Below are 14,654 nucleotides of genomic sequence, written 5' to 3'. Positions count from 1 at the left end.
CAGGACAATTGAAAGTGGAGTGAGCACATAAAATAAATAGGAAAAGTAGATGACATGCTGAGGTTCATAGGAAGAATCTTAAGGAAATATAAGTCATCTATAAAAGAAACTACATATAAAAATATTGGTTTTCCGAGTCTTGAGTATTGCTGATCAGTCTGAAATCATTACTAGGTTGGATTAATGGAAGAGAGAGTCAAGATTCAACAAAGAATGGCACAAGATCATTATGCATATGCTCAACAAATTCCAGTGGTAGACACTGCAAGAGAGTGGTTGTGCATTGTGAAGAATGTTTTTATCAAAATTCCGTGATAGTAAGTTCGAGGAAGAGAAAGGCAACATATTACTTCTTCCCTTATATATCTGGCAAAATAACCACAATGCAAAAATCTGAGGAATTAAAGCTGATATGGAAGTTTGCCAGTAGTCATTTCTCCCAGACACCATTCGGGAATGGAACGGGGAAGAGGGATCGTATAGTGGTACCAGGAGTATCATCTGCTTTACACCATAAGATGGCTTGTGGAATATAAATGTAGATTTAACCTCTCTGGGGAAATACAGGAATGGCAGATTCTAATGTAAAACTAGGACAGGCTCCAAATTACAGTTATTCATTGGGAAACTTGTTTATGACAGAGGTCATATAGTAGCAGAATTTGTCAAAAAGATCAGTAGATTTATCCTTAACACATTATTCCAAAAGGAAAAAAAGCAGGAAATTGACTTGAAAAGAACCTGACGTAAATAAAAGAAGAAGAAAATCAGATAATAAAGAAAATATATGAGATATGACGTTCCTAAACCACTTTTATGTTGTAAGTAATCATACATGTGTAAGATGCAGAGCAGCACTAGAAACAAACATACTCATTAGACAGAATCAGATATGCATGTTATGAGAATATGTTGAAGAATAGGGAGATTACAAAAGTAAGGTTAGTGCTTTATAATATGAAGATTATACAGACATAGACAGAAGGTACAATAATTTAACAAAGTTAATCATGCAAACATCAAGAAAAGTAGCTAATATAAAGAAAGTGAATCACAAATGTAACTAAACACCTATTATACAAATAAGGACCATGGTAGAATATGCCAAGTTAAAGAAAATCATATGTAAGTTGAGAGAATGTAGAAGATATAGTGGAAATAGAATAAGAGTAACAACTTAAAACAATAACAGCATGAACAAAACAAACCTGAAGCACATTTAGGGTTGACACCAGATTTCACCAGTTAAGTAGGGAGTTAGCACTGTAACTTCTAAGTTAGAGAAAATTGTATGCGTGTTTCAAGATTTCTTTAAATGTTTCCTTAGTTGAAGAGATGAATTGGAAAGGCAGATAGTTGATAAAGAAAATAGCGACTTTCCTGCAGTAAGCCAAAAGAGTTGCATAAAGCCATTTGAAGTGTAAAGAAAAGAATGTCTACAGTGATATGATGATGTTTCAATAAGAATTATTAAAGCTGAAGGAAAAGTTGTGCAAACAGAACATGTGAAATTGTTCACATAATGTTTATGAAAGATACTGCAATATCTGTAATTCCGATTTTTTCTCATTTACAGCAAAATCCTCACCACAACCATTTAGAAACAAGATATTCATTCAACTTATGTTACTACACTGAAAAATTTTGGTATCATTGCTACAGGTTCTGTTGTGACAGTGCCACGAGATTTAAAAGTGCCGCTACATCAGTACGCGAACACGGCGATAGAGGCGCTCCGCAGCTCGGCTGAGCGCGGGAGCGCCACCTAGCTATGAACGGCGCCGGCCGCATGTCACGGCACGGCAGTTGAGTGACAGATACGGAGTTGGTAGTATGAAACTCACTATTGCTTCTATGTTTGTATATCCACGCAAATTATTAGTGAATTAAAGGTTATAACACTTTTGGGCGACGAGGTCGGATATTTTTTTTCCTGCGTTGGGGAATTGTGCGTTCGTGTCTGGGCAGACATGGAACAGCTTCTGCAAGCGCTCATTGAACAACAAACACAGCTGATGGCTGCTATTCAGGCTTTGTCGACGTCGCTTACTCATCGTCTGTCTTCCGCTTCTCCGCCTCCGTTCCCTCCTTACGATGAGGCCGCTGAAGACTGGGAGGATTATGAGAAGCGTTTGCGGCAACACTTCTTGGCTTTCGGCATTGTCGACGCTCCTATGTGTAAGTCGTTATTTCTATCTTGGATTTCCCCACGGATCTATCAGCTGCTATCTCAGTTAGCCCCTCTGCGGGAACCTGCCTCTCTGTCCTTCCAAGAAATGTGTGACTTATTGTCTAACTATTACCGAAAAAACACCCACGTCGTTGCCGCCCACGTGGCATTCTACTGGTGTCGTAAACAGCCCCACCAATCTTACCGGGCTTGGGCGGCGGAACTACACAGTCTGAGTAGGAAATGTCAGTTTGTCACGGACACTCATCATGAGTCTTATGCTGATTCAATGGTTAGGGATGCTATTCTACGGCTTGCTCCTGATAAAGAAGTTCGACAACGTGCCTTACAACTGCCAAACCCATCGTTGTCGGAAGTTCTAAGCATCGCTCAATCTTTTGAAGTGTCTCACGCTGCTGGTGCGCAAATAGATGTGTGGTGTGATGTAGGCGCTATACAGACCACTTTCGACACGGACAATTTGCCTGTTTCCCAAGGGACCGACGATGTGGCGGCGGTTCACTCACGTCAACAACGTCCCGTTGGGCCGCCACACTCGCAGCGAAAACAGCAACCACAGAAGCAGGTTCGTTCCGCACTTCCTTCTTGTCCACGTTGTTTCGTACAGCATGACAGGGTCGCGTGTCCAAAACATTGGGCCACGTGTAATTCATGTAGGAAAAAAGGCCACATTGCTTCTGTGTGTCAGTCCCCTAAAGTTCCTGTCGACGAGGACGAGGCATCGGACATGGATGTTAACTGTGTGCCTTCTCAAACAAATAAGTTGTTTGTTACTGTTCGTGTTCTGGATAAAGACATTCGCATGCAAGTGGACACTGGCTCTGCAGTAACTCTCATAAATTCCCGCACGTATTTGGAGTTGGGCTCCCCTCCCTTGTCTCCAGTTACGCGAAATCTGAGGACTTATAATAAACAGAAAATTCCTATCGTTGGCCAGTTTGATGCTTCCACTGCCTACAAGTCTGTTGTTCGGCCCCTCACGTTTTATGTGGTGGATCATGCGGGCACTGAAAATCTGTTCGGTTATGATGCTTTCCAGTTGTTTGAGTTTTCCATTGATGATGTTGTGCACCTCATATCTGAGGATATTACGTATCAACAGCTGGATGGATTGTGTTCTGAATTCTCATCCGTGTTCTCTGCTGCTCTGGGTCGTGTCAAGGATTTTGAAACCCACATTACTCTTAAACCTACAGCTCGCCCTAAGTTTTTCCGGGCATGCCCTATTCCGATGGCGTTGCGTGCACCTGTCAAGGCTGAGATAGACAGGTTAACAGCTTCAGGGATTCTCCTTCCTGTTACCTCCAGCGAATGGGCATCGCCAATCGTGGTGGTTTCTAAACCAAACGGGAGTCTGCGATTGTGTGGCGATTTTAAAGCCGCTGTCAACGCTCAGAGTCTCATTGACACATATCCTCTTCCCCGTCCTGAGGAGTTATTTACCAAGCCCGCTGGGGGCCAATTCTTTTCCAAACTTGACTTATCGGAGGCGTACCATCAGTTGCCGTTGGATGCGTCTTCCAAGGAATTTCTCGTCATCAACACTCCTTGTGGGTTGTATCAGTACCAGTGGTTACCATTTGGTGTCGCTAGCGCGCTGGCCATTTTTCAGCGGTTTTTGGAACAGCTCACGGCTTCCGTTCCTGGCTGCATCAACTACCTGGATGACATTGTTGTCACAGGGGCCTCCACTGAGGAGCACCTTCGCAATTTGCGTTCATTATTTCAGTTTCTGCACTCGGCTGGGTTGAAGTGCAATCTGGCCAAGTCACAGTTCTTCCAACCCTCCATTGTCTATCTTGGTTTCCACTTGCCCCGTGAGGGTATACGTCCTCTACGTCAGCACGTTGTGGCCATTACCGCTCTACCCCGGCCGTCTACGGTCAATGAACTTCAAGCGTTCCTAGGCAAGATTGCTTATTATCACAAATTCATTCCATCCGCGGCAGCGGTCGCTCATCCTCTGCATCAGCTGTTACGCAAAAACTTTCCTTTCTGTTGGTCCGACGAGTGTGAGCAGGCTTTTGTCCGCCTGAAGGCTCATTTGCAGTCGGCACCTTGTCTTGCCACATTCCGTCCGGGTCAGCACTTGGTTCTGGCGACTGACGCGTCACAGTATAGCCTAGGGGCTGTTCTCACCCATCGGTATGAGGATGGGTCGGAACGACCCATCGCCTATGCTTCCAAGACCCTCAACGATGCCCAACGGCGTTACTCTCAAATTGAAAAGGAGGCGCTCGCTATCATTTATGCTCTAAAAAAGTTCAGCGTTTTTTTGTATGGTTCTAAGTTTCACCTCATCACCGACCACAAGCCGCTGGTCTCTCTGTTCAGCCCCTCGGCGTCGCTTCCGGATAAGGCAGCTCACCGCCTGCAACATTGGGCCTTATACTTGTCTCGTTTTCACTATGAGATTCACTATCGCCCCACGGCCCAGCACGCCAACGCTGACGCGTTGTCGCGTTTGCCGATGGGCCCCGACCCGGTTTTCGATCGAGATGAACTACTCTGTTTCCACATTGATGAGGAAGAATGTCGTGCGGTCGAGGGTTTTCCGCTTACAGGTTTGCAGGTCGCGTCGGCTACTGCGCGGGACCCGGTCCTGCGTCAGGTGATCGGTTTTGTTCAACGGGGTTGGCCGGACAGGACCAAGGGCCGGGCATCGGATCCCTTTCGCAACTACCATGACTTGCGCCTTCGTCTGTCTGTTCGTGAGGGTGTTGTTCTTCTGGCCACGGATGGCGCATCTCCGCGGGTCGTGGTGCCAGCTTCTCTTCGCAAAGATGTTCTCAAACTATTGCATGAAGGCCATTGGGGGATTTCTCGGACTAAGTCCCTGGCCCGCAGGCATGTTTATTGGCCCGGTATCGATTCGGACATCACCCACATGGTCGCTGCGTGTGGTCAGTGTGCTCAACAACTGGCTGCACCCCGTACAATGCCCTCTCCGTGGCCTGATCCGGCGCAGCCGTGGGAACGGGTGCACGCTGACTTTGCCGGCCCCTTCCTCGGCACTTATTGGCTACTGTTGATTGACGCCTTCTCGAAGTTCCCGTTTGTTGTTCGATGTCCGTCGCCCACCACTGCGGCGACGACGCTGGCTTTGTCCAAAATCTTTGCGCTAGAAGGTCTTCCATCCACGATTGTCACGGACAACGGCCCTCAGTTCTCTTCGCAGGCCTTCCGTGATTTTTGTACTGGACAAGGGATTCATCATGTTGCAGCACCACCTTTCCATCCCCAATCGAATGGGGAGGTCGAGCGCCTTGTCCACACTTTCAAAAGCCAGATGAAAAAATTCCTTACTGATTTTTCTACCGATGACGCTCTGTTGCAATTTCTGAGTTCTTATCGCTTCACGCCTCTGGGTGGTCGCAGCCCTGCTGAACTCTTGCATGGCCGCCAACCGCGCACTCTACTGCACCTGCTTCACCCTGTCAGGCCTAGTACTGTGTCCCCTAGTGCGGGAAAATACTCGGTGGGCGCCGACGTGTGGGCACGAGGGTATGGATCTCGCCCTAAATGGATTCCAGGGGTGGTCAAGGCTCTTCGCGGCCGCCGGCTTTGTGAAATACGTACGGACGACGGCATGGTTGTTCGCCATTACGACCAGATGCACCCACGAGTTGTGGCCACGCCGGTGCCACCGCCCCTTCTTTCGCCTCCACCAGCCCGAGAAGCCAGTCCTGTCGCTGCTGCCAATCTCCCGTGCGTGTTGCTGCAGCCAACGTTGCTGCTGCTTCCAACTACGCCGGAACCGGCCCCAGTCACGACGCCGCCTTTTCCGGTACCCATCTCGCTGGAGCACACCCCCAGGTCCATGACACCTATGGATGCTGCTCCGGAGTTTTCACCCATCATCTCGTCCAGGAGGCACGTTCCACGCACAAGCTTCCGTCCTGGACATTTTCGGCCATATTCTCGTGTTTCTCCGCGGGATCTTCTCGGGGTCTCCCAAGAGGCCATGGATGTCTCCGCACTGTCCGTGTCTCCAAGGAAGTGAGTGTCTTTTTTTTTCTTTTTTTTTCAAGGGGGGAAAAGTGTTGCGACAGTGCCACGAGATTTAAAAGTGCCGCTACGTCAGTACGCGAACACGGCGATAAGAGGCGCTCCGCAGCTTGGCTGAGCGCGGGAGTGCCACCTAGCTATGAACGGCGCCGGCCGCATGTCACGGCACGGCAGTTGAGTGACAGATACGGAGTTGGTAGTATGAAACTCACTATTGTTTCTATTTTTGTATATCCACGCAAATTATTAGTGAATTAAAGGTTATAACAGGTTCCTTTATTCATCAGAATGGTAAGAATTCAGAGTTGAAAGAAGTGGCTAATAATAAGATTTCATACCACAAAAACTACTCTCAGATTGCTAAAGTAAGTTAACAGATAAATTAGGAAAAACAAGAAGTGTCTGTGGAAGATAAGTACACCATCATGGTTTTGTCATTGACATAATACTGTATCCCTCTAGTCCAATTAAGACATAACTAACCAATTGAAGAACTTAATATATAAAGTTTGAAAAATGAGCCAAGAAATCAGTTATAAAGAGACTAAAATAATGTGTAATTTTCACACTGAAAAAGAAATTTATAAATTAGCAGTGAAGTCATAGAACAAGTTAATGGAGCTATGAATTTGTGTTAGTTGAATATGACTGGATGGAAAATTACGGAAATAAAGAGAAAAGGAAAAATGGTCTGGAGTGATTTTGGAAAATTTGTCAAACTTTTCACAATTAAGTTTCTCATGTCCTTAAGGGGAATGTTTACAGTTAATGTGTAGCATGTCACCAGTTCTCATTTATTGTGGCGAGAAACTAACTTTAAAGTAGAAACCTTACAAGTACTAAGAGTTGCTCAGTAAGCAGTGAAGAAATACATGTTGGGGATTACTAAAACTACACTAAACTCTGTCCGGACAGGCTTTGGAAGGCCCAACGGCACCAACCGGTCACTGCGTCATCCTCAGCTCACTGGCGCCACTGGATGCAGATATGGAGGGGCATGTGGTCAGCACACCACACCTGGCCATATGTCAGTTTATGAGACTGTGGGGATTACTAGGGCAGATAAGAAAGCAAATAGATGGTCAATAACACACAGGAATGAAAGACATTACTATCGCTTAATGAAAATGAATATGGACTGGACATGTAGCCAGGAAACCAAAGGAGTTCTATGTTGGATTCCAAGTGATAAGAAAAGGCAGAGATGTCAGTCTACTTCAGATGTTAGGTGACTGAAGAAACCATGCAAGGGCATCATGAATGCATATAGCCAAAGATCGTAATGCTTGAACATCTAGAAGAGACCTTTATCAAGAAGCGATTGAAGATCATGATTATTGTAAATATTTATTGGTAACCTTTAGTAGCTATTTCTCCCTCATGATAGTGTCTGTATTATATATTGTATACAGGTTATCAAATGATCAGAAATATGTATTGTAGCTGGTTACTGAGGTATACTGTTATTTGACGAATGAGTAGGCTACTAGCACAATCACTTCATCAATTAGATTTTGCTTCTCCCAGTCATTTTCAAATTTAATAGAGTTAGGGTCATGGGATGAAAGTTTTTCAAAATATCCTGACACACATGTATTAATAAAATTGACCAATCATATCGCTTGGTATCTGTTACTTTTCGCACTTATGTAAGAGAGTTCAGTGATATTGTGTTTAGAAGATTAGTTGTTACATCCAGATTTGGCCCTAGCTTAGATGACTGGGACTGGGTATGACATGAATATGAATTTTAGTCACAGATGCTTCTACTGCATAAGCTGGTTGTCTATATTTGAACCCTGCTGTATGTTCTAATAAAAATTCTGGGAAGTTGCATGTTATTTTACTCACAGTCCACAGATAGTTCAAAATTAGTGATGTTTTGATGTCATTTATTACCATTCTTTTGACCTCCCTAATCATACTGTCCACTCATTGTGCTTCGTTACACTTCACTACATACGAACTGAAATAGCTGGAGAACAGTAATACTATTGGATACACAGTACCACACAAGATGACTGGCTACAAGAGTCGAAAGACAGCTTGAAAAATATTTTAATTACATGAAATAATACAAAATGGTTTAAAAAGTGTATACTATCCACTTTTCCAATAAAATAATGATGTAACCCCTTCAGATCCACTGTCAAATTATGTCCAACATTATAATTTTCCGTTACAGTTCCGATTTCAGCCAGTGTATGACATGGTTCAGTTATTGTGCTATAAATAAGAAATGGTGAGAAAGCTGTAAATAGAAAAATTTGACTGGAAAGGGTTAATTGATTTTTTTCAGGTTACACGATATTCATTTTCCATCTATTTTTATATAAGCCTATTACAGTTCTCCACTGTCCACTTCATAACATTTTGTTAGTCTGTTACCACATATCTGGAGAAACCAGAATTTTTGTTGAATTTTGAAAGTTGGTACGTTAAACAATTAAATAAATAGTGAACTCTGTGCTTTTCTCTCAGTTTTGTGTGAAAACCTTGATTGTATAGCATTTGTAAAAGATGTGAAAAAAATAATAACCACTTGCAATAAAAAGGTTTATTTTTAAAACCTACATGCAATACATTTTGTCCACTCATTTTTACGGATGAGACCCTCATCCAGTTCAAGGTGCAGAAAGTACTGAAACATATTGCAGTTACTGGTAAAACTTCCTTGAAAGAAGTACGAACTCTATATACCAAATTCAGATTTAGTGCAGAAACTACTGAACAGCAGCTTTCCATAACTTATTTTGGTAGTTCATGAATGTTACCTATCCACAAGTACCAGAAGGTTTGTTTCTTTACAGTGCCAAACATATGAAAAGAGACCTCATCACTAAACAGCACACACCTACATAGACAATGTTTGTTTTGCCAGTTTCCTGATGGAGTATTTTGAAAGACAGGCACTATGTAAATGTAAATTGTGGTACAGGTACATTGGTAACATTTCTGATGTGTGGAGCTATAGTGAAGAACAATCCAGTGACTTTATAAGACATCTGAACAGTCTCCATGCCAACACTAAATTTACTGTGGAGATAGAAAGGGTCAACAGCAGCCCTTTCTGGATGTGCTGGTTACAAGGAGTGGTAAGAACCTTGGCTACAGCATGTACTGTTAAGTGACACACATGGCTCAAAACCTGCACATATTTTCAAATCATCAACCAAACCAGAGAAGATGTAAGATGTATAAAAAATGTCATGAAATATACCACCAGGAAAAGTGACACGCCAGAAGGAGATTGCTCATTCACAGTGCAAAAGCTGTATACAACCTTACAAAGTAGATCAGAGCATATCTCAGATAGACAAAGGACAAAAAGGACCCACTCATAATGTCGAGAATATATCATTTGCATATGGAAAAGTCTATGTTGAAGTGACCAGACAATCCATCAGAACTAGGATTGTCAGACATAAATGATACTACATGTTGGGAGAGGTGGAGAAATTAATAAACATGGCAATAGTTTTAAGAAGAAAGCCTCAAGGTAAATTGATTCTGCATTCCCATGCTGTAATGAAAGACCATTGCAAGTAATAATGTAGGAGCCAGTGGGATTATGACAGGGAAACAACCCCTGTAGACATTAGCATGAGAGAAAATATTACGTCTGACCATGGATTCAAGTCCATTTCACTTCTTGCAATGGAAGGTGAATATTTGAGAATGCCAGCCACTTGTGCTGATGAAACATCCAAAAAACCATTACATAAACATTGGCTGAAGATCTGGAGATGAAATTCAGCAGGCAGTACCTTCAGTTTCAGCTACATGGTGTTGTATTTTCATGTTTCCCCTGTAGTTCACATTTTGAAAACACACAGTAGCATCAATTATTGGTGAGAAATACACATTTATTAACCAGGTACCAACACAATGTTCTTTGGGCCATGGCCCTTTATTCATCCTTTTTGGATTAATCTTTATGGCAAAGAAACTCATGCAATCAGCTAATGACATACACTGATGTTGACAATCCAACAGATGGCTATTGAAACCACTCCTACTATGGTAACCTCTCCATAGCATTCACAGTGATCCCACTGAATAAGGGAGTCATTACTGCTACACCTTGTACTTATCATAAAGCAGTTATCTATTTATTTCCATTATTGCAACAACAAATTTATCAAGGAAACAAACTCATTCAGATGTTAGCATAAGATTCCCTATTGTCGAGCAGAAGTCTTGGTCTGGCCTTTAGTCAAGATTACATAGGGCTCTCATTACATGTTTTTGTGCTGTAAATAATTTTTGCACGTTATGTTTTACTGACCGCCGTTACATGTCACATCAAACAAGTGATGTATACAAAGTAAAAAATAAATAAAAGTCTAGTTTGTTTTAATGTTAAATATGAGGGCAGTTCAATAAGTAATGCAACACATTTTTTTCTGAAACAGGGGTTGTTTTATTCAGCATTGAAATACACCAGGTTATTCCCCAATCTTTTAGCTACACAACACTATTTTTCAACGTAATCTCCATTCAATGCTACGGCCTTACGCCACCTTGAAATGAGGGCCTGTATGCCTGCACGGTACCATTCCACTGGTCGATGTCGGAGCCAACGTCGTACTGCATCAATAACTTCTTCATCATCCGCGTAGTGCCTCCCACGGATTGCGTCCTTCATTGGGCCAAACATATGGAAATCCGACGGTGTGAGATCGAGGCTGTAGGGTGCATGAGGAAGAACAGTCCACTGAAGTTTTATGAGCTCCTCTCGGGTGCGAAGACTTGTGTGAGGTCTTGCATTGTCATGAAGAAGGAGAAGTTCGTTCAGATTTTTGTGCCTACGAACACGCTGAAGTCGTTTTTTCAATTTCTGAAGAGTAGCACAATACACTTCAGAGTTGATCGTTTGACCATGGGGAAGGACATTGAACAGAATAACCCCTTCAGCGTCCCAGAAGACTGTAACCATGACTTTACCGGCTGAGGGTATGGCTTTAAACTTTTTCTTGGTAGGGGAGTGGGTGTGGCGCCACTCCATTGATTGCCGTTTTGTTTCAGGTTCGAAGTGATGAACCCATGTTTCATCGCCTGTAACAATCTTTGACAAGAAATTGTCACCCTCAGCCACATGACGAGCAAGCAATTCCGCACAGATGGTTCTCCTTTGCTCTTTATGGTGTTCAGTTAGACAACGAGGGACCCAGCTGGAACAAACCTTTGAATATCCCAACTGGTGAACAATTGTGACAGCACTACCAACAGAGATGTCAAGTTGAGCACTGAGTTGTTTGATGGTGATCCGTCAATCATCTCGAACGAGTGTGTTCGCACGCTCCGCCATTGCAGGAGTCACAGCTGTGCACGGCTGGCCCGCACGCGGGAGATCAGACAGTCTTGCTTGACCTTGCGGCGATGATGACACACGCTTTGCCCAACGACTCACTGTGCTTTTGTCCACTGTAGATCACCGTAGACATTCTGCAAGCACCTATGAATATCTGAGATGCCCTGGTTTTCCGCCAAAAGAAACTCGGTCACTGCCCGTTGTTTGCAACGCACATCCGGTACAGACGCCATTTTAACAGCTCCGTACAGCGCTGCCACCTGTCGGAAGTCAATGAAACTATACGAGATGAAGCGGGAATGTTTGAAAATATTCCACAAGAACTTCGGTTTTTTCAACCAAAATTGGCCGAGAAAAAAAATGTGTTGCATTACTTATTGAACTGCCCTCGTATATTTACTTTCTACTTTTTAAAATTTGTCATAAGTATACTATTTCGTTTCTAGTTTCCTGTTTATTCCCAATCATATTAATTAATTATCTTCAGATCATCTGTTACCGGATATAACTACTGTCAGATTAATGTGCAAGACATTGGAAGTATAGTTTCCTATTTTAATTGAAGTAATCTTGTTTGTTGCAAGTGGTATTTTAATACAATAGAAACTGAAAGTGTTACACCACAGACACCTTGACCAAATGCTACCAAACTATTAATACAGTATTTCTGTAGCCGAGGGACATGTTGAATAAAAATTTAATCCCAGTGCAAATTTATTTTTAGTATAGAAATAAAGCCATTCATACAGATGAAGAATGATGTGAACACATGATCTCAGTGGGTGTGTCTAATGTTGTTGGAAATTTTCAAGTGGGGATTGCAACACAGCATTGCTAGATGACTTGCAATTACAGCATAACACCATCTTTCAGACTTTGAGAAGGGTGGAATTACTGGCGTGAGAGACTTGGGAGTGTTATGCCGACAGATTGCACAGACAGTTGTCTGTAATGTAATGAATACAAAACAAGTAGTAACAAGATGGGCTTAGGTCAACATGGTGACTAGAAGAATGGGCACTAGTACTTTCAGAAAGTCTACACAACAAGGCGAAAGTAGGATTGTTTGGCTGGCCCTGACAAATAGCCAGATGATAACAGCTGAAATCCATGCAGAAGTTACGGGCAGCATCACCCACAACCACTGAGAACAACTTAGTAAAGGGTGGGTTGGTATCTCGAGTTGCCATACACTGTTTACCATTGACCAGTACCACAGACAACACAGACTTCCATGGTGTAGAGCAACCATTGACTGGGACATTGTGTGACATTCTGTGCTGTTTAGTGACAAACCTCACTTCAGCTTATGGTGGTGAATTGTGTTTTATTCATCTCATGACGTACATCTGCAATCCATTTTGTTTGCATACAGAAGACGTCAAAAATATATAATACAGTTACAATAGTTTTTACAGTAATAAATAATGTTGTTGTTGTGGTCTTCAGTCCAGAGACTGGTTTGATGCAGCTCTCCATGCTACTCTATCCTGTGCAAGCTTCTTCATCTCCCATTTCCTACTGCAACCTACATCCTTCTGAATCTGTTTAGTGTATTCATCTCTTGGTCTCCCTCTACGATTTTTACCCTCCACGCTGCCCTCCAATACTAAATTGGTGATCCCTTGATGCCTCAGAATATGTCCTACCAACTGATCCCTTCTTCTAGTCAAGTTGTGCCACAAACTTCTCTTCTCTTATCACTACAATAAATAATAACATTATAAGGATATTTCTTGGAATATGTAACACATTGTATCCAGCTCAAACTTCCAGTTTGTCCTGTGTGAATTCATCCACTGAGTAATAACACTTCAGCGTAAGTACCTCATGTAGCTTTCTTTTAAGTGAACCTAAATTCATCTGCATCAACTTGTTCCATTTTAATTTATTACAAATTTTAATTCCCATGTATTGAGGTCCCTGGGCAATACTGGGGGGGGGGGGGGGGGGGCATAAAATTTTCTTTGTTTCTAGTATCATGTGAATGGACAGAATGCTTTCCCTCAAATAATTCATGTCTGGTGTACAAAAATATAATAAACTCATATATGCATAAGGATGACAGAGTTAATATTCTAAGTTTTCTAAATAATGGTCGAAATGGTGCTTTGTGATTTGCAATGCACATATTTCAAATTATATTTTTCTGTATTTTTAGTATCTGCACTATGTTTGTCAAATTACCCCAAAAAACAATACCATACCTAATAATGGATTCGAAGGAGCTTCTATATGCTACTTCTTGTGTGTCCATGTCAGCTGCAGTTGATAATATTTGCATTGCAAATGCAAAGCTGCTCAGTTTGTTTGCCAAGACTCAGTGGCAGTCATTCCAGCTGAAATGTGTTATGTAAAATTTTAGTATCCTGTATTTTCTTTGTTATTTAATTAACTTCATTTTTCCAGCTTCATCCGGTAAGATACTTATAAACTTAGTAGCAATGGCTTGCACCATTGATGAACAGGAGTCCAAATCATCAGTTAATATACAAAAGAAAGGTGAACCTGAACAAGTCACAGGGGATTCCACTCAAATTCCCAGCAGCGTGCAGGCAATTGTTGGCACTGATGGTGGAGAAGAGACAGCTTCATCCTGCAAGGCAGAAACTAGATGTCACAATGAGCAGTCTTCATCATTGCCGTCTACTTCTGATTCATACAGACGGTCTGGATGTAAAGTGGAATATTCTAATGTTGTAAGGAAAGGCAGTCCTTCTCAGAGTTTAAATAACAGTACACATGCATCATCTTCCACTGACGAAATTCAGGAGCAGCTATCATCACATGTTAGTAACAACACTGACGCTTGTTCAGTATTGAATGTCGGTGAAGGTTCTGAGCTTGTTGCAGCCATTCCAGAAGTGCCATTAACGGACTATCCTGATGATGCTGTTGTTCCACAGGGTTTTAGCCCACTGTCACGAGAAAGCTCTCCAGACTTTGAAGTGGAAGAGTGATTGAAGTGGGAAACTGAATGAAAATTTTGACATTGTATGTTTGTAATATTGATTCATATTGTTTTAGCTGTTGTTATCATATAAATTCATATAACGAAGGTGTAGCTCTCTTTTGAATGAGGAGCAATTTTGTGTCTAGCTACGTCAATGTTTTGAGTAATTGCTATATTGTTAGTTCTCT

The 14,654-nt window shown here is 42.3% G+C and overlaps 1 protein-coding gene across 1 annotated transcript in view; it reads left to right on the top strand.

Moving 5' to 3' along the window:
• LOC126176439 (zinc finger CW-type PWWP domain protein 1-like) overlaps positions 1-14,473 on the top strand; it is a 339,799-nt gene extending 325,326 nt beyond the window's left edge. Inside the window, exon 14 of the mRNA XM_049923596.1 lies at positions 13,923-14,473. Coding sequence (XP_049779553.1) covers positions 13,923-14,473 — 551 coding nt within the window. The remainder of the gene's footprint in view (positions 1-13,922) is intronic.
• The last annotated feature ends 181 nt before the right edge of the window (positions 14,474-14,654 follow it).

The sequence above is a fragment of the Schistocerca cancellata genome, chromosome 3 (genome assembly GCF_023864275.1).
Source record: "Schistocerca cancellata isolate TAMUIC-IGC-003103 chromosome 3, iqSchCanc2.1, whole genome shotgun sequence".
Classification (NCBI taxonomy): domain Eukaryota; kingdom Metazoa; phylum Arthropoda; class Insecta; order Orthoptera; family Acrididae; genus Schistocerca; species Schistocerca cancellata.
The sequence above is the reverse complement of the archived record's forward strand: the minus strand, read 5'-3'. Positions and strand labels throughout refer to the sequence as shown.